Genomic DNA, 21,713 nt, shown 5'->3' with positions numbered 1-21,713 from the left:
GATGGCAAATGATGCTTGCAACTTGTAGATGATTTAAATCCCCCCCCCCCTTTTTTTTTTTTTGAAATAACATTTTAGCAGCTTCAAACGAGGTGCCTTGTTTGAAGCTGCTTGTGCAGTGCGAGCCTCTGTCGTGATGCATAGTGCAGCTAAATGAGAGCGTGGGAGTAAAAAGCTATATTTACCTCCTCCGGGTTGGCTTTTTCTCTTTCTCTACCAGCCGCTCTGAACTTTTGGCAGGTCATCTGAGTCACAGGCCTCAATTCACGGTGCTTTATCAAACACTTTATTAAACGTTTATCAAACGTTTGATAATTTTCCTCATGGGTAAAATCTAATTTTGAATTCACTAAGGTGTTATAGATTTATCAAATGTTTTATCGATGAAATGATCAATAAATCTATAACACCTTAGTGAATTCAAAATTAGATTTTACCCATGAGGAAAATTATCAAACGTTTGATAAAGTGTTTGATAAAGCTCTGTGAATTGAGGCCACAGTCACATCTGATCACATGATATGGCATGTGATCAGGATCCAGTAGACTGCCAGTAATGCAGCACCACCTGGGGGTGGAGGAAGGGTGATGGAAGAACTGGAAGAGACTGCCACCCCGGGTGGCATTATACCGCTGACATGGTCTCCTGGAACCCAATCACATCCTACTATGCGATCAGAACTGAGGAGACCTGCTGTGTGTACGTCACTGCGGCTGTGGAGGGGGAAGAAGTGATCCAGTTGTCCAAACAGGTGTGTATGGGAGCTCCCTGCCGCTACCCCTACCCTATCACACCACACCCTTCCAAGCCTGCCAGGCTGGTGAAGGCAAACTTTTGGCCCTGCAGCCAAAGAAAGTTTCACTTTATTTGGCTTCTAAGGGGTTAATGTTCCTGTATTCGATTTGAGCAGGTGTTAGCAAAGAATTTCTAAGTAAAGAAAAGCTTTAAACTGTATTTAGTTCCTGTATCTGTTACTATGGCTATAATTCTAATATTGTTAGTATCTTAACCTTAGTTCAGTAAAACTAAAGCCATTATTGAGTTTTAATTCATGGCACTTTACTTAACTGAAATGTATTGTAGGAAAGAAATAATGGGCTTAACATACGCTAGCAATAAATTCCCTTAAGATTTTTGGTTATTGCAAGAAAACCTTGCAGTGGGATAAATGCGCATTTGTCAATTAAAGGGAATCTTGATGTTTTCCACAAGTGGCTTTTTTCAATTTCGTTTCTCATAAGGGCCTTTATAATAATGAAATTTTGAAAATTGAGTTGTGTGCTTAAGTATAGTCATGAGAAAATGAGATCTGATACAGTTCAGAAGAGTTCATGGCTAGATGATTTCCAAGAAGTTTTTCCAACTCACCATACGTGCTCCATGGATGTTATTTTTAAAACAAAAAATTGGAACATGTTTCTGGATAAGCAAGGCCACCAGGCATCTGAGGTATATTCCAATAATAATTGGACCAATGATCATACAGCTCACCGCTATGATTATAATGGTTCTCTACTGGCCCATAGTCCTGCTAGAATCTAGTTAGTGTCAATAGGAAACTCAAACAAGTGAATCATGCGCTGTTCACTTGCAGAGGTGTTCCACCACATGGAGCCAAAGATAACTGTGAGTAAAAGCTGCAACACAGGTGCCTTTGTAAAGTGCTGCCAGCTGGACAGCTAGGATTCATTGTGTTAACCCAAGAGGCTTTGCACAGCACACAGGGATGGTGGAAGCCGTTGGGTTAAACCATCCTTACCTCTACAAACATGTATGTTATCAAGCAGTTTAGCCTCCCCTGGGAGCAGTGTAACATGCCACACAAGCGTTCGAAAGCCAGAGCCCATCACTAATAAAAACTAACCCTAGACTACGATGGACAAATGACTATAGTAGGGGTTAGATTGTGAGCTCTTCTGAGGGACAGTTAATGACAAGATTATATACTCTGTAAAGTGCTGTGGAAGATGTTGGTGCTATATGAATACTAAATAATAATAATAAGTATTTTTTATGCCAGTAACTCATTTTAATCACTTCACAACTGAGGGCTTTTACCCCTTGAGCACCAGAGCAACTTTCAGCGCTCCTTCCATTCATTCGCCTTTATCACTACTTATCACAATGAAATTAACCATATCTTGATTTTATCGCCACCAATTAGGCTTGCTTTGGATGGTACGTTATGCCAAGAATTATTTTATATTAAATGGTTAACAAAAAAATAAGAAAAAAAATGGAAAATTATTTTTCAGTTTACGCCCATTATAAAATCCACATAATTTATTTGCCCATTTGTCCTGGTTATTACACCATTTACATTTTGTCCCTATCACAAGTGCCAATATTTTATGGGGAAATAAAGGTGCATCTTTTCCTTTCTGTGTCATCACTATTTACAAGCCAAAGATTTTAAAAACAACAGTTATATACCCTCTTGAGATACATATGTAAAAAGCTTAGTCCCTGAGATAACTATTTATGTATTTTTTTATTGTCAATTTTTTTTTTATATAAAAAAATGGATTACCTTGGGGAGAGTGTGGGGGCAATAGTTAATTTTTATTTAAAAAAATGCTTGTAATTTTAAAAAAAAGTGTATTGATGTAATTTTACTATTTGGCCACAAGATGGCCTCAGTCATTTTTTTTAACGCATCCTGTAAGCATACATAGTATGCTTACAGGAAGTGCACTGTGAATGGGAAACTTTTTTTTTTACAAAATGATCATGCGGCTTCTCATAGAAGCCTCAGATCATTGCTTCGGGAACATAGATCAATGAATTCATATTCATTGATCCCCGGTGAGCGGGTGGCGACATGAAAGAGTGCGGGAGCGCGAGCACGAGCAAGCGGGAGCGTGGACATCGGCGGTAGCCCTGGGGTATGTGTATCTACGCTCCGGGCGGGGAAGTGAAGTTAAAAAGGGTATAGATATACTGTACCCGGGCGGGGAACTGGCTAATATTTACATTTTTATTGTTTTGTAATAGTTTTTTTTTTTACTTTAACTTTTATCACTTTAACTTTACCCCCGCCCCCGTAAAGTTAAAGTAATAAAATAAGAATTCATGTATCATTGAAATTACATTAAACTAAATGTTATGCAGCTTGTCTCAAAAATAGAGAGATATAGGGGAACACAAGAATTGCCAATGAATGCATTCAGCCAAAATCTAGCACTGTTTTACATTTTGATAAAGTTGCCAAGTGCAGCAATTGTACTGCTACATACACCAACCAGGTAGCATGTGTAGTGCAATCAGCACTATTACTTATTTCATGCAAGTGCATGAAATGATGCACATTACACTACTTGCATAGCGCATACTACTCTAACTAACCATGCTCACGTTATCTTTATACTGTGGGTCACACTAATTGAGTAATGCATACTACCTTGTTAGTGTAAGTAGCTGTAAATGACCATGTGCTCCCTGTGCTTGGTAACTTTACCAAAGTTTAGCAAATATTAATTTGCTAAATTAACATTTCTTAATGTTTATGATCCATAACAGTACTATGCAGAAGTTGATGTTTCACCTTACAAATTAATTGCTTATTTACAAGAACTTATTTCCACAATATGGCATTTTTCACTATCATTGCTTTAAAAATATATTATTCTAGGTTATAGTAGTTATCTAAACCTTTGCTAGCATTGCCATGCTTTTTATTATGTAAATTTCATCCTGCGCATAGGGGTTATTTGATTAAAATATTCATACTATGACAATGTTTGCTTTAAATATAAGATTTCAAGAGTGTTTTATGCTAGAGAAACTGTATAGCAGCTTTGTACCTCTGACAAAATAAAGATGATCCAAGCTCAACTCCTATCTCTGCTCAAAGTGCCAGACACCTGTTTGAATATTTAATATTCTTTACACTTTACATTTCTTTTGTACACAGGGGGAAATAACTGGAAGTGTATTTGAGCAATATATTTTTCCACACAAACTACTACATTGATGTAGTTTAAAAAATGTTGTATATGAGTAAACAACTGTAATGGTAAAAAAAAATATAAATCTGTTGTATTTAAAGGGGCACTATAGGAAAATTTGTAAAATGTAACAACAATATGTACACATACATACATACACTTGTCCCAGAGTAAATACACTGTCATTTTTTTTTACTTCCTACTTACAATAGGTATTATAATAAGACAGTTCAGAACCTCTTATCGATGGGTTTTAGATTAGTCCATCTCCTCATAGGGGATTCACAAAGTTTATTTAAATTGTTTTAAAAGCCTTACATGGACAGGATCTATACAAAGATGCCAGACAGGTTACCTACTCATGCACACGCTATTCTGGCAATTGGACTGTACCCCTGTCATTCAAGTAATACTTTTGAAAATCCTGAGAATCCCCATGGAAAGATGGTTTAGTCCAAAACCTGTTGGTAAGAGGTTCATAATTGATGTATGTGACAGCTACATAGAAAGTGAAAACATTTGAATGCATTTACTCTTACAAATGTACATTCTATATGGAGGTGTAGATAAGAATTTTAAATTTTACAGGTTTTTTTGCAATAGTGCTTCTGACATGTTACAGTTAGAAATAAAGACCTATAGTAACAGTAATGGATCATGGTACATCCTAACTGGCTTGATTAGCAGTTACAGAATAGTCTTCCCCAACCTCCACATTACTGTCACCCACATATTCTGATAATGTATTTAGTAGAGTTGATCGGAACAGTCAAATTCCAATTTTGTTGAAACTCGGTGTTCCCCAGGAAAATTCAGAATTCTGTGTTCCAATTTTCGTGTTCTCAAGACATTTTCTACTGAAGACAATGGAATCAATTTCCATGGTTGATGACAAAGCCTTTAATACATGCTATCATCACCAAGTTTGCCACACATGTCACAGAGAACAGTGGGAACATGGTAAAAATGTGAAAAGTCAATTTAGTTTTTGAGAAAATCAATTTTAGAGTTTCATAGGAAAAAAGGGTTTTAACTGTAAAATGGCACTTTGCTGTGATACACTCTACTGCATTCCAAGTTCTGAGTTCTGTATACACATTGTATACATTTTTTAATGACATGGAAAGCATGAGGTCCCCCTTCCCAAGCCTCTTTAATACCTTGTCACCCATGCAGGCTGGGATAGCCAGAATGCGTAGCCCCAACCTGAGCTATACAGCCTGCATGGTCCATGATATGGGGGGGGGGGCCTGGAAGAAATGAGTGACTTCCCCCTCTCACCAGAGCACTTGTCCAAGGGACTCTTCCACACCTCTTATGTCCAGGAGGAAGTGGGGGCCACCGATGCCCTGGGGAGGGGTTCATGGTGGTATCTGAGGTTCCCCCTCAACAAGCGTACCCCTGAATGCCTGCCCCCTCCCTAGTAACCTCAGAAGTGATCCTATCCCAGCACCCACCATTCCTAATGAACTCTTGGTGCTGACTGGCCATAGACAACCTCTGCATCTGTATTGCATTAGCTGACAACACGAAAATTGGCTTCTGAAACAATAATTATACTATATGATATTTTACTAACTGTCTGTACCACAATTCTCACAATAACTCTCCCCTATCTATGCCTAACATTAACCACCCCCTACATATTCCTAACACTAACTATCAACTATCTACTCCTAACCCTAACCACTCCCCACTTACTCCTAACACTAACCCTGCTAATTAACTGGCCAAGCCAGGTCAGTAATTAAAAGACCCAGTTCAGCTACAATGTAGCCACACTCTGTTGTGCTGCTACTCCCAGCAAGTGACTATATGGCCACTCACTATCACACCCCCACTGCCATTCCTGCAGTGTTTCGCTACACAGTAGCAGAATTCTCCTACTGCTATTTTGCACGGGCATCTCAGGCAGCTGGGGGCCCACATTGCTGGCTATACCTGGTATTTCTTCAAATTAACACGAGTGCCTATGGCGGTACCCAAATTTCCCCATTGCCTCCAGCACCCAAACATTCTTGTTCACTGACACCTACCACCACCTGTCCACACATTGGCATAACAGGGGCTTGGTGGTAATTATAACCAATGTTCAGTTTATTTAAATATTATGCCAATTGTTTCTTTTGTCAATCTAAGCTTCTGTGCTGTACACTGTGAGCAATTACTCAATTGAAATTAATTATCTAAAAAGCAAAGCTATCTAGAGCCAGAGAGGGTACTGGTGCACAAATATTATGCCAGGTCCAGATACTGAAAATATTAGGCTCATGGTTCTTGCAGGTGCAGATATGTGTCTCTGAATGCGTTTGGAGTGATAACTGGGACTATGAGGTCTACTAGGATAAGTGTAAGTACACTTATCCTAGTAGACATTTCTAAGTACACTTACCCTTAGTTGTTAAATTTTGTTCTGAAAAGATTTAGCAACATAAAGTTTATAGTATTTATTGTGTACTCCCTAGCGTTCCGTGCGGCCGCGGGTGTTTTTTTGCAGCAATTTTTTTTATCATGTAGCTAGCCTAGTGCTAGCTACATGATCCCCCCTCCCTGCGGATCCCTCCCACCCTTCCGATCGCCGCCGGCGATCATGCCCATCAGGAAATCCTGTTCTGAACGGGATTTCCTTGAGGGCTTCCCCCATTGCCATGGCGATGAACGGAATGACGTCATTGACGTCATCGACGTCATGACATCACAGGGAGTCCCGATCCACCCCATAGCACAGCCTAGCGGCGATTGGACAGGCTGCGCAAGGGGTATGCGGGGGGGGCCTGTATCGCGGCGGATTAGCAGCGAGCGGCGGCGATTCGTAAGACACACAACTAGCAAAGTGCTAACTGCGTGTATAAAAAAAAAATATCCAAATCTGCCCACCACCAGGGCCTGAGAAATCCACCGCGGCATTACTGGACGAAATGTATGCTAATGTTTAGAAAGCATGTGTACCTCTACCTTCTTCATCCACCACAAATATGGACAAATACATGATGTTCATACAGAAGTGAGAGTCAAATAGAAGAGCACAGGATATTTGTACAACTGTTTGAGGTTAATAGATTGCTAAAGCTTACAGAAACTTTTCCATGTATTTATAGGCTGTAGGATTTAACTCTTGCCACACTGAAGACAGAGCTCTGTGAATGGAGCTACACTTTCTTTTTATCTACTTAAAATAAGATGAGCATACATTGTAGGAGCCATTCATGCAGGAACACAAAGCAGGATGTGTAGGAGATCCATCAGTGTAGAGCTGTAGAAATAAGGCCTGCAGTGTTTTCACATTCCAAGAGCTTTTGCCAATTTGATGTTGATCTAGTTGATGTAATCACTATTAAAAATGTAATTAGACTTTAACATGTACAAGAAAAAGTTTAGCAGGCACACAAATAATGTAGGCTCTTCCATACATATGACTATGTACCTTTCTGCATAACTGGATATTTATAGCTGGAAAAATGAAAACGTGCTGTCATACACTGAAAAATTTCTTTAGTAATTCTTCCCTGAACATTGTTATATTATTTATTTTCTGGTTTAGGGCTGGTTCACATGGACGGCAGGCGGTTTCCGGCAGCTGGAAGCCGCATCGTCCTGTGACGTCTTGTTTAGGGGGCGATGGTACAGCGATCATCAGCTTCCCGTCATGATGGGCCTTTCTCATCCCCGCAAGGGGACATGAAGACGCGGCACCGCATTTGCGCAATAAACGGTAATTGTCAGTAACCGCACAATGTTAAATGCTCCCATTCACTTGAATGGGAACGGTGAGCCGATGAGTCCCAGACGCTAGCGGTAATCGCCTCCAAGCATCAGCAAAAAGTCTGTGTGAACCAGCCCTTAGTTACCATTAGAATGTCACAAGGATAAATTTTGAAATTCATGTTACTAGTACTGTAGTACAGATAAAATTGCAGTGTGTTGTGCATGTATTCTTATGCCTTTATTAAAATGTACATTTTAAATGCTTTTATATAATTTCACATTAGCACAATTGTTGTTTTATAGCTCTTTATTAAGCTGTGGTTACATTTTTGATAAAATATTGTCAATGCTCATTAATACCAGATTGAAAGTCTTATAAAAAGGGATTGAGGGAGCTGATACATAACATGAGGGGTGTTGTGGCAGGGGACAACAGTAAAGATTGTTTTTTTTGCGGGGAGTGTCATCCTCTTTGGAGGCATGATGACATCCCAGTAAGCGCATTTCTGAATTGCACTACACAAAGGTGGGTATCTTCTGACATAGTTTAGGACAAGGATTAAGAGGCAGTCAAAGGGAGGTACTTCTGTTTAATACATATTTGCAAATGTGTGAAGCCATTTTAAAATATTAGAGATAGTATTGTGGGTTCCAATTCCTGCTTTGATTGCTCTGGTGTACAATTTCATTGTTTGTGTCTTTAAAGCACATGGGATCTGAGAGGGATATGCAGGCTGACATATTTCCTTTTAAACAATGCAGATTGCCTGGCTGTACTGCTGATCCACTGCCTCTGATACTTTAAGACATAGGCCTTAGGCCCCATACACACATCAGACCATAGTCTTTTGAAAATGAAAGATCACAGACCAATCTTACCACCCTTCATGTAGTATGAGAGCCATACTCTACACAGTCTTTTCTATGGAGCTGAACTCCCCATCAGATAGAAATCTTTGCAAGATGCTGCACACACAGATGCTGTACAGACACAAAAGATCAGTATCTGCAACAGATCTGTTCCTGACAAAAATCCATTCCTGCAAATTGCAATGATAGTCTATGAGATCTGCAGATCATCATACACACATGATTTAACTGACATTCATCTGCAGATCAGATCCACCAGGATGGATTTTCAGATCTGCAGATGATTGCTTGATCTGCAGATGAATGTCAGTTAAATCATGTCTGTATGATGATCTGCAGATCTCATAGACTATCATTGCGATTTGCAGGAATGGATTTTTGGCAGGAACAGATCTTTTGCAGATACTGATCTTTTGTGTCTGTACAGCATCTGTGTGTGCAGCATCTTGCAAAGATTTTTTTCTGATGTGGAGTTCAGCTCCATAGAAAAGACTGTGAAGGTATGGCTCTCATACTACATGGAATGGAGTAAATTTGGTCTGTGATCTTTCATTTTCAAAAGACTATGGTCTGATGTGTGTATGTGGCCTTAGACAAGCATGCAGATCAGGTGCTCTGACCCAAGTCTGGCTGGATTAGTCACATGCTTGTTGCAGGTGTGTGATTCAGACACTACTGAAGCCAAATAGATCAACGGGACTGCCAGGCAGCTGGTATTGTTTAAAAGGAATTTAATATGGTAGCCCCCATAGCCACCTCACTTCAGTTGTCCTTTAAATGGCTGAGCAACCTTACTCTACAGCCCTTCATTAGCCATGTAATATTTGCGCTGAGCAACATTCAATGGTCCTTCTTCTTTGAACAGTACTATTATAAGGGTATATTTACACAGGTATCCCCTTGTCTTAAAAGGTAAATAATTACTTTATAATTATGACAAATATATCTTACATTTACTACATTAATTAATGTTTGTATTCTATTTATATTTACTGTTACATTCTGCCATTTAACAGTAATCAGAATTCACAATATTTTTTTTATTTATTTATTTTTATTTATTTTTAAATACACCCATTGCCTTCAGCTGAATGTGGAGCTACAGTCACTGGAAATGAAGGAACACTGCTGTCTCCAAATTTCCCTGCTAACTATGACAACAACCATGAGTGCATTTACAGAATAGAGATTCAGCCAGGAAAGGGAATCCACTTAAAGGCTAGAACCTTTCAGCTGTATGATGGAGACATTCTAAAGGTAAATAAAAAAAATATGTGATATGTATGTTTTTGGGGTTTGCAGAGTTTGTTTTTTTTTAACCTATCTAAAATGAGTTTACTGAATAAGACATATTCAAATTCTTAAAGAGAATCTGTACTGCAAAAGTCTTACATAAATAAAAGTACCAGCCTATTTGTAGTCTTCTCCTAGCCCCCTATGTGACATTTTCACTGCTCCTGCTGCTTTATTGGTGATAAAATCACTGTTTTAGTCATTGTTTTTGTAAACAATGAAGATAGCTGCCAAACAGGAAATACATCATCAGAGCAGGTGCTTGTTTGCAGTGGCTCCTCTCAAACATGACTTCACTGCTGTAATATTTCTCCCACTTCTTGCCTTGGCTGCTTGTCTGGACTTTAAACTGGTCTTTCTGCACTCACAGCTTTTCACAAGGTCACAGAAAGGCTGGCTGTGAGCACATACTCTGGCTGTGACTCATACACACAGCACACACACAGAGCCTGCAGGGGGCGTGGGGGAGGTGTGCATAACTTCTCCCTATCACAGCATTCCTCTCTAGGCTGACAAGGCTCAACAAAGGAAAGAAGATTAGCTATATTACAGTATACATAATTTAAAATCAAGGTGAATTTTGCAGACACTGTTGTTGTGAAGAATAAGAAGATCTAATTATTTTTGTATTCAGATGTAAGGTGCAGTAGGATTTCTTTGATGTTTTCCATTTTACAAGCAATATGGCTGAAATGTGTCTATCCATTAGCATAACACTTAATATTTAACAGTTATTATTCAATCAAATATATTTACTGGTGGATAACCTTTTGGTGATATTACTGCTAATTTTACTCACATGGAACAGTAGTTACAACAGTCCAAATTTACAGCAAATCTGTCATTGGAAATGCCTGGATTAGCACTTGGTCACTGGAGGTGTAAGTAGTACCAAGATTAAGTCTGGTGCACGTGCTTGTTGTTCATTCCATATTCAGTTGTGTCTGACTCTTTGTGACTCCATGGACCACAGCACAACTGGCTCCTTTATGCTCTATTTCCTCCCGAATTTGGTTCAAGCTCATGTTTGTTGCTTCCATAATACTAGTGACTGGATAGTGTACTGGTTAATGGCACCGCCTTTAACATGGGAGACCAGGGTACGAACCCTGGCTTGGGTCATTACCTATTCAGTAATGAGTTCAAGCCAAGACTCTATAACACTGCAGGGTGAGCGCACCCCAGTGGCTGCAGCTCTTGAGCGCTTTGAGTCCGACAGGAGAAAATACAAATATTTGGATTATTATAATTACTACTATCTAGCAATCTTATTCTCTGCCAGTCGTTCCTTCTTTTGCCTGCCATTTTCCCTACATCAGGACCTTCTCCAATGAGTTATACGTTCTCATTATATGTCCAAAGTAACTCCATGATTACCCCTTCCAATGAACAGTCTGGGTTAATTTCTTTAAGGATTACTGATCGGAGCTTCTTGCAGTCCAGGGGACTTTCAAAAGTCTTCTTCAGCACCATAATTTGAAGGTGCACTGTTAATCCTTTGGCATTAAACTTTTTTCTTATGCTGCAACTGATACACATGCTAGTTATTATTATTATTTATTGTATTTTTAAAGCACCAACATATTATGCAGTGCTGAAAGTAATTGGAAGTAATTGGAAATTGAAAATTAAGGATTCATGACTAATCATAAGACAATTTTTCATTGAAATACAGCCCTACAACGTGAAAAGATAACAACTTATGGTAGCTTTTGGACAGTCTAGTCTGGCAGATTTGTCTGGGTGATTATCATTTGTGTGGTAACATGTTAACCAATATTGTTAGATTATGAATGACCATTGGTACAAGTACACATACTTACATTTTCCATAAGAACTTTGAATAAATGTCCCCATACACCATTGGTGTGGTGAGCATGCATACACCACTTTCATCACTAATGCTCCATGCCTGCTCAATTCTCCAATAGTCTATTGAAGATGAATGGGCCATTGCCACATGTACAGAATGAAAGAGTCATTTACAAAAGTCAATCATTTGGCAGCAAACATTGTTACACAATGGCATCTACTGTGTGTACTTATGCTATCTATGACAACATAGTATTGTCCTCTGGTGAGTACTCAATCCTATTAATATATGTTTCAAAAGTAAAAAAAAAAATATTGAAACCTGCACTGTGTCAGACTTTTATGTTCCCTGACATTTGTACACAGTTATATAAAAACCATGTTTGTTCCATTAAACAACACTTATCACCACAAGTCTGTCTTTAAACACACATTTTAATCGGTTTACAAACTGTACAGTACAATATTTCACAGTACTTTAGAGTGAAACAAAAATGGAAATATCCTTTTATTGGTGAGATATACTGTATTATACAGACTAAAGTGCAGAGTATTCATGTGGAAATTAACAAATAAAAACAAGTGAAGCAGAGCTGTAATCCAACTACTTGGAGAAACAGGGAAAGGCTAAAATGTCCTATTGAATTGCACTTGATTTTTTTTTTGTTTTTTCGATGAGATATTTCTGAAACAACAAAAAACAGATATTTCAACAATCTACTTGTTGCAATATTGAAGGATAGAAAGACATGTTCAATTGTGCTTCATTTTCTTTTTTTTCACATGAAAAGCACTTCTTATTTTGGCACCCAGCCTTGTATTTACACTTCTTAAACTCTTGGCTGCCACTTTTTGGTGCACTGAAAGCTAGAGGCAAGTTGAATAGATATTTCACAGTCGGGAATGACAGTGAATTGAGAGTCAGTTTGAGATTCTTCATGTCATTCTAAGTTGGTAAAAGCCATCTTCTGTCCTGCTTGTAGCAACTGCTGAAAGCTTATGTGAGTCACCCCATGACTTGTACCAAAGATGCATAAGAGATCTTTTTTGTCAAAATTCATTTTTATCATTTTGGCCTGTATTTCCACAGTCAATTTTGATCGTATTTTGGCCGTAAAGTATACCTGAGCCAAAATGATGTGTTAAAATGGAGGCTACTGTGATGATTGCTGAGACTTACTGCTCCTTCTGATCACCCTTGTGCCACTTTATTCCCCTGCAAAAGGCTCTGTTAGCAGACATGACTTGGCTTGGCTGACTCAGTAACCTTTAACCTGGACATACTAGGCTGTGCTTGTGCACTATGTCCAATCCGCCACTCTTGTGACTGCACTCCCCTAGCTCCTGTGTTCACAGCGCATGTGCTTCCGTCCAGCCTGCAGTACTACTGTACATGTGCAGCTGAGTGAGTACTAACACCGCTGCTAATAACGGGTCATTTTGCAGTGGAACAGATTGGCACTGAAGCAAAGAGTGCACAAAACATTGATGCCATAGCTTCCCATTTCCTCATCACCATCATCTTTGGTGGCATACTCACTATATGCCTATTTAGCATATTAAGGGATCCACACAACGGTTCACCAGTGCAGCTAAGGGAAGACAAATGATCCTTTTTCCTGCACTTGTGTAAATATATCTTCTAGATCCATAATTTTAACAGTAATTCTAGTTGCTGTAGCCTATTGAAGAGAGTCAGGAAGTGCAAAACAGACAGTTCTGAATGGCACAATGTCAATTGTTCATACAAATTGTACATATATTCAACCATTCAATTCCCATTTTTTATAATTTAATGTTATTAAAATTACATGTCCATTTGAGGTTGCAGCCATTTTTGGATTTCCTAAACTGACAGTAATCACAAACTGATCTTCTTGGGGTACAGACTGCCCCTCAAGTCAGAATATGATGTGAATTTGCTGTGGCATTTTAATTGAATCCTGCTTTAAGCCTTGTATGAGGCACATCATCCAGAATGGCCTGGAACCTGATCCCTCAGGTGGCATTGCAGAACTAAGGCTGTATGTTCTGTTGCTATATGAGGGAGGTTGAGGGCTGTCATGTGGTGGCTGGGTCACTGGGAGTGACAATGCTCTCGGTCAGTGATTGGCAATATCGATCAGCCAGGCTAATCACTTAATGAGTAGCTATGGGGCATCAGGGGCAGGTGTATACACATTGATGCTTGGCAGTAGCAGTCATTATCAGTCACCTCAGACGAGTTTCATCTAGCATGTGTACAAAGCTTTAGGCTGTAGTGAATTGGTTATCTTTTAACGTGGAGATATTAGGAAGTGTTTCATGTGAGGTGTGAATAAGAATTCCAAGTCAGCTTTTAACCAAAGCAACATGCATCCGGAGTCACCGCTACTAGTAGATTCACAATGTTTATTGTAGTTAAAGAGGAACTTCAGCCTAAACAAACATACTGTCATCAAGTTACATTAGTTATGTTAATTAGAATAGATAGGTAATATAATCTCTTACCCACCCTGTTTTAAAAGAACAGGCAAATGTTTGTGATTCATGGGGGCTGCCATCTTTGTCATGGGGGCAGCCATCTTTTTGTTGGAAAGGAGGTGACAAAGAGCAGGAGACACAGTTCCAACAGTCCTGTGTCCTGATTACCCCTCCCAGCTGCACACGCTAGGCTTCAAATGTCAAATTCAAAATGTAAAAAAAAAAATTGCAAAACAGCAGAACGAGAATAACAAAATCAGAAATCCCATCATGCTTTGCACAGCATCAGGGGAAAAATGCCCGGGCAGTTTTCTTCTGTGCAGCTAAAAATGAGACTTGTATAAGAGACACAACGTTCTGATGCTGTGAAACTGTTAAAGAAACACAAAGCCTTTTCAGTGCTGCTGAGTCGATTTTTAGTCTGGAGGTTCACTTTAAAGCTTAAAAAATAACAAAACAGCAAGAGTTAATCTAGAACTTTGCAAGGTGCTCTGAAGTTGCTGATTATTTAACTGCCCCTCTGATAAATTATTGTGGGCCCAAAACAAGCCATTTTGTCTAGTATTGTGCTAATTTTTATTTAGTTGTTAGCCAGGGAAGCACGTTCATCATGCAATTTGTTTTCATACGAGTTTTGACTTCTGAATTTAAGAAAGTGAAAGGGCATAAAAGAAGAACATAATTGTGTATAAATTATATATTTTAAATTAACTACCTCCTGCCCACAGGATTCAGAAAGTGGCTGCACGTGTGTGTGCACATGTGCTCGTACATATGCGTTTGTGCACGTGCACATGTGTCCCCTCTGTGGCACCAGCGGGTGTATTGCAATCTTGTCTTCTACAAAACAGATCATTTTAAAATGTCTGTTTTAGATTGAAAAGTTCAAAAAACAACAATTTAAAATGTCCACTTTGCAGGAAGTGGTTAATTTTGTGAATTGAAGTTGATTTTTAAAAAAAAACAATACTGGAAGAAAAAGCAAGCATATTGTGGAACGGATTTTGTTAGCAGTATGGAATGGCTGCACTAAAAAAAGATAATTTTGGTGACTAATATATATATATATATATATTTTTACCATGCTATCTGCTTTTTGAGTTTAAATTTAAACTTATGCAAGTGAGATGTTTTAAAGTTTATTTTATCAACATTACCGATTCCACTTTTTTCTTTAAATTGTTATAGAGTACTTTGGTTTTCATACCTTATTCCAAAAGTCACCTCATATATCGAGGAAAGATGCAAGATGACAGCTTAGCTTCAAATTTCCAATTTCCTTTTAATAGAAGTTGACAGGAGGGAACAGAGTGGACAGTTTCTTTTTTTCTTCCTCATTGATGATCTTAGAAAAGACACACTCCAGTGAAATGTCACCAAGGTTTTTTTCTGTTTTTTTTTCAAGCAGTATAAGTAGATTATCAAAAAAGGCTGAGATTATAAAATCTCAAAGGAAAGTTCAGGTATAAATATTAATTGTATTGGTGTGCAAAAGGTTTTAAAATGTTTGAGTACATAATTGATTATATAAGTTGTGACAGTGAGTGAAATGTTTGGATCTTTTATATGACCTGCCAAAATGTATAATACTTCACAACACAATTGATCTTGCGGCTACTGAGAGTTTCTCAAGCAAACACAGTTTTAGAAAGTTTTATGGATTTTTTGTTTAATTTTGTGTTTACCTTTTAAACTCCATTTTGTTTCCTTTTCCCCTCTTTGTTTTTTGTTTTTTTATTGTTTGTAGGTTTATGACGGAAAAGACAGTTCATCCCGACTCTTAGGTGCATTTACAAAAAATGAGTTGTTAAAGGTGACACTCAACAGTACTTCAAACCATTTGTGGATAGAGTTTAATACAAATGGATCAGACACCGACATTGGGTTCCACCTCATCTACAACAGTACGTAGCCTGATACCAATATGATTAAACTTGATATTTTCCCCCTTGACAGCATATTTTCTCTACTTTTTACTGGCCGTGTTATGAACACACACACACACACACACACACACACACACACACACACACACACACACACACACACACACACACACACACACATACCTAGTATGACAATTTACATTTTTCATCACACTAGTATTTTTTTCAAAAAAAAAAAAAAGTTACAGGTAATTTTATTTTTTTTTGCAACCACACAATACATTTATTAATACAACTATAGTTTTTCTTAAAAATATTATTCAAAGGGATTTACTTGAAGTAGAACAAGTTCATGATCTCAGAATGAAGGCATATATTAGCCTTAAGATGTTACATAGAGATGTATAAAATGATCTAATTAGCAATTATTTCACTTGAAGAAGAAATGTGACTATTGATGCTGATCCTAGGCTTTAGTTATTGCAAATAGAAAAAATGAAGTACTCAGATTTCCTTTAGATGCAAATGAAGATTAACTATAATAATGTTCTTAAAATCTAAGTTGTCTTTATTAAAGGAAAAAAAACACCAGGATTACTGCAACTTGTACAGTGCTGAATATTCCATTTAAGTGACATGCCAGCAGTGTTACTGTCAGTCTAGAAATTACAAGTCTATTTTTATTTTTTTCTCTCTTAAAGTTCATTTTCAGTGAGCCTTTTTTTATGTTTTGTACTAATTACTAGACTGGTATAAAGTCACTTATCAGCCATATCTCCACTTTTTAGTATGCACTCCTGTTTAGATGCCCTGCATTTTTGAACCCTCGGTTTTTACAGCGTTCTTAAAGCAGTGCAGATGAATATGTTCAAGACTACATACAGGTTGTGCCTAAACAGAGCATTATCTATAGCATAATTGTTTCACCCGTGAACATGTTCTATAGTTATGCATCACCATTGTTTTCAAGAAGTGCTTTGTAAACGTTTTTTATTTGTTATGCAAGCAAAATGCAGGAAGTTGCAGCACAACTTTATGGGGAAAAGGTTTTTTTTCCCCTCAACTAAGACTTGGTTCTACTTTTTGAGCTGGAAATATTTAGGATGCTAGGAAGAATTTTAAAAGCTGAATTTAACAGTGGATCACTGAAGTCTGTCAAAACTGTTACAATCATTTAAAAATCTACAGGGTCTACCACAGTGTTGTACGGTAGAAATATATATAAGGTGTGTAGTTAATTCACATCGGAGTTTGCAAAAGCAGCATGGTGTAGAAATGAAGCAACACCTGAGTAGCGATTTTCCTGTTCCCCACGGACCATCCTGCTGTGACAGTCTCCACTGTCTGAAAAGAGAATACTGACTGCACTGTTAGACTGTATATCAGAGTAGCAGGTTGCATACTTTATTATTCATTGGCCTCCTTAATGTATGCAGTACTTTGGAGGGTTTTTAAAGTCTTGGAAAAGCCAAAACTGAATAGATATAGATTAAAATGTTATTGCGTTAATGTAAGGTAAGTCTTGGAAAAATATAATTGATTTCATGTAAGATTAGGATATATGTTATTGGTACATATTTGTTGTTATTTTGTGGAAGTCCAAGGGATTAAATTTAAAGCACCAACTCCTTCAGTTTTCTATTTGTTCTACTATTCATTAACAATGAATATGAGTGTACATGCTATCCCTCTGATCCCACAAAGTGAAGCATTATCAATTATATTAACCTCCTGAGCGATAATCCCGAGCTGAGCTCGGGGTATATCGCGCAGGAGGATTTCTCAGGCCCTGGTGGGCCGATTTGCATAATTTTTTTTTGTTACACGCAGCTAGCACTTTGCTAGCTGCGTGTAACTTCCGATCGTCGCCGCTTGCCGTCGATCTGCCGCCGCTCGCCGTGCCGTGCTGTCCCCCCCCTCCCCGACCCCTTGCGCAGCCTGGCCAATCAGTGCCAGGCAGCGCTGAGGGGTGGATCTGGACTCCCTCCGACGTCACGACGTCCATGACGTCAGTGACGTCATCCCGCCCCCGTCGCCATGGCGACCGGGGAAGCCCAGCAGGAAATCGCGTTCTGAACGGGATTTCCTGCTTGCTCTGATCGCCGAAGGCGATCGGAGTGGGTGGGGGGATGCCGCTGCGCTGCGGCTATCATGTAGCGAGCCCTGGGCTCGCTACATGATTTAAAAAATAAAAAAAATTAAAAAATAGTGCTGAGCCACCTCCTGGGCGATATAATTGTATCGCCCAGAGGGTTGAGAACTTGGCAGCAGATGCTTTTTTTATGATCAGGCCTTCGAATATATGCTAGGCATAATTTAAAAGTAGTTGTAAATTGATAATTCACCTACAGTGGTTCTTAAATTTATCTGACTGCTTCAATTCTCAGTTTTTCATTATTTCTTTGTAAAGAGACCTAAAGAGTACCTGAACTGACACATGATTAGATAAACATGGGCAGCAGTTTAGTATGGTGGTGGCTTTCTCTTTGCAATGCTGTTCAGGATTCCAAAGAGTCATGAACACTTCCATCTGCCAATGCAAAAGAAGCCTTGAGACCCAAGGATGTAAGTTATCATAGTGCAAGGTTCTCAACTCAGTCCTCAAGTACCCCCAACAATGCATATTTTTCTGAAAACTGAAAACATTCACATGTGAGGTAATTAGTGTCTTATAAGAGCTTATTTACTATCTCTGTGGATTTCCACAAAACATGTACTGTTTGAGGGTACTTAAAGCGGAATATAACCCTGCATTTCAACTTTGCTCTAAAACATTATTTACAGTATATTATATGCAACCAGCATTTTTTTTTTACTAGACCAGCATTGGAAGGGTTACACAGGGCTTTAAAGTCCCTGGAGATTTTTGCAGACGCATCCGAAGCTGAGTTAGATACTTTTTGTTTACACAAATGTATCTAAGTGTTTATTGTGACTCATCTCTCTCACTGAGAAGGAGTTGGAAGACAGCCAAAGAATGTGTAACATTTCTAAATATATACATATAACTAAATAGAATGTAACTATCTGAACGTCTGCTCAGAACTTAAAACCTCTGTGTTTAACCCTTCCAATGCTGGTCTAGTAAAAAAAATGCTTTTTGCATATAATATGCTGTAAATAATGTTTTAGAGCAAAGTTGAAATGCAGGGTTATATTCCGCTTTAAGGGCTGAGTTGTAAAATCCTGCCATAGTGGATATTTGTCAATGTGAAAGAGGAAGTTAACTCCTCCTTAAAGTTAGCCTGAGATTATTTGAGATTTCCCGAAGAATTTCACTCCTTGGATATCATCCTTTTTTGGTGATCAGTTCTTAGGGAAGGTAATAGTAGTGTTGAACTAGTGTTACATTGTCAGAGTGTACATCTCTCCTGATCCCGATGCTAAATCTGCCCTGCTGGACCTCAGCATGATCATCTCACAGAGGGATTCACCCCTCCCAGACTTGCTGTTCATCATCATGGGTAATTTCAATAAGGTCAACCTATGCCAGGAGATGCTACATTACCACCAGCATGTAGCCTGCCCCACTAGGGGCCCAAACACCCTTGACCACTGCTACACTGCATTAAAAGATGCATCCAAGGTGGTCCCGTAGACGGCTCTTGGTTCCTGCACCCACTGTCTCATCCATCTTATCCCCACCTACAGGAATCGCCTGGAATCAGAAAAAAACGATCCATAAGTCCACCAAAGTGTGGGCAGATGAGTCCAAGCTGCGACTTTAAGCCTGTTTTAACTACACCGACTGGAAGTCCCTTGAAGCGCCAAACCTAGAGGAGTGGGCAGATAACATTGCCTCTTACATTAGGTTGTATGAGGACTCCAGTGTATTATCCAAATCCATCAAGGTCTACCCGCACAACAAACCAGGGTTGACCAACAAACTACAGCAATTGTGGAAGCCCAAAGAGGTCGCACACAAGTCCAGCAACCTGTTATGTACAATGTAAACTGTTGTTGTACAATGTAAACTGTTTTCTGCTTGTAGACTCAATGCTTGTGCGCCTATCTATGTTTTCTTCTTGAGCTACAGTAGATATTGTGCCAAACCCAATTCTGGGCATGATTCAGTCATGCTTGGCGAAATAATCGATTTTGATTCTGAATTAACCTCAGTTGTACACAGACTGTTGCAAAATGGAGTGACAGATTTGTAGTAATACCTTTTACAGGTTGCTGACCATTAATTGCTGTTTTAGCCTTTGTGTTAGTCTTTGTCAAAGCTAAGAGACAATACCAAAAACTTGTGTCAGTAAGAATAGACTTAGATAGTGAACATTCAGTCCTGACTCTAATTTCTCCATCAAATTAACCTCCTTTCCTAGAGGTTCACTAACTTTCGTCACACATGAAGTTGTGACTGAAACATTTTACTTAATAAATAAATCAACAAATATAACGTTTCAGAATAATTTGTTTAATTGCACTATCATAATCAGGTTTTATATAAAAAAGGACCCCTCATAGTCTTAGTTGCATTAAAATTTTAAAAGGGAAGATCCCCTCACCCCCAATCCAACCAAAAATAAAAGGCCTAAACAAAGCCTTTTTTGCTGGATAATTTAATAAATTACTGGCTTTGATATGCTAAATTTCTTTCCCTTCCTTTGTCAGTGGAGATTTATATTTTTGGAACATTTTCTGCTCACTATAAGCAACCCAGATCATTGTGTAAATAGCAATTGCTAAATGTTAACAAAAGGAAGGTGAGAGATGTAGACTGCAGTAGCAATATGTATATTATGGTGGCAGATGTGCTTAGGTAAAATGAATGTAGCGCAGAGAGTCTGACAAGCATCTAAATATGGAATCAGATTAAAGTGAACAGAGCACCATTTTTAACACCTAGGTCATCTCAATTAGAGTTTTCCCGAAAGGTTGGCCGGGCGGGTAGTTTGCATGAAATTCAGCTGTTCACGCCCATGGCAGGACGCAAATACATAACGCATTCAACCCACCCCCTATCCCTCGTCATTGGGCTAAACTTTGACCCTCTTCATCACAGTCAGCAGACACATGGTAGCCAATCAGGCTGCACTCCCTCCTGGACCCCCCCCCCACTATAAAAACGCAGCAGCGCCGGCCATGTTCTCAGTCTGATGCTGCTGCTGTAGGAAGTGGAAGGGGGAGACATTACTGCAGAGACAGGGACAGTTAGCTAGGCGCTTCTGTGTATTGCTAATTGCTGAAAGCACAACAAATCTAAAGCCCTTTTGAGGGCTCATATTGTTCTATTTGTGTTTTTATGTGTGTGTGTGAGACACTGGTCACACTGCATACAGGCTGGCCACAGTCATTGCTGGGCTGTGTAGTTCTACTATATGCTTCTATCTATATTGCAAGCAAGCCAGCACACTGTCGATTATAACCTGTGCTTAGTTTCCAACTGTATCTGTTATTGATATCTGTCTGTGTGGTTACACACTGCATATAGGCCACAGGCATTGTGGGCTGTGTAGTTCTACTATACGCTTATATCTATGTTGCAAGCAAAGATACCACAAGAAAATAATCAGGGTTGATAATAACACAAACACTAGGATTAAAGACTATCCCTATTGGACCCTATGTTATTTGATAAAGATAATATATTGTCTAAAACGTAACTTTTAATAAAGAATATCCATAAAAGAGGGCTATAACACCATTGTTATAGCCATTGTTCAGGTGATGGTGTTATAGCACTCTTTTATATATATTCTTTATTAAAACTTACGTTTTAGGTAATGTATT

At 38.8% G+C, this 21,713-nt stretch overlaps 1 protein-coding gene across 1 annotated transcript in view; it reads left to right on the top strand.

Moving 5' to 3' along the window:
• Window positions 1–21,713, top strand: part of CSMD1 (CUB and Sushi multiple domains 1) — a 2,205,021-nt gene that overhangs the window by 1,630,531 nt on the left and 552,777 nt on the right. The window contains 2 exon segments of the mRNA XM_068281348.1: window positions 9,611–9,780; window positions 15,839–15,995. Of these exon segments, the coding sequence (XP_068137449.1) occupies window positions 9,611–9,780; window positions 15,839–15,995 (327 nt within the window).

Source organism: Hyperolius riggenbachi, chromosome 4 (genome assembly GCF_040937935.1).
Source record: "Hyperolius riggenbachi isolate aHypRig1 chromosome 4, aHypRig1.pri, whole genome shotgun sequence".
In the NCBI taxonomy this organism is placed as follows: Eukaryota; Metazoa; Chordata; class Amphibia; order Anura; family Hyperoliidae; genus Hyperolius; species Hyperolius riggenbachi.
This window is presented reverse-complemented; position numbering and strand designations above follow the sequence as displayed.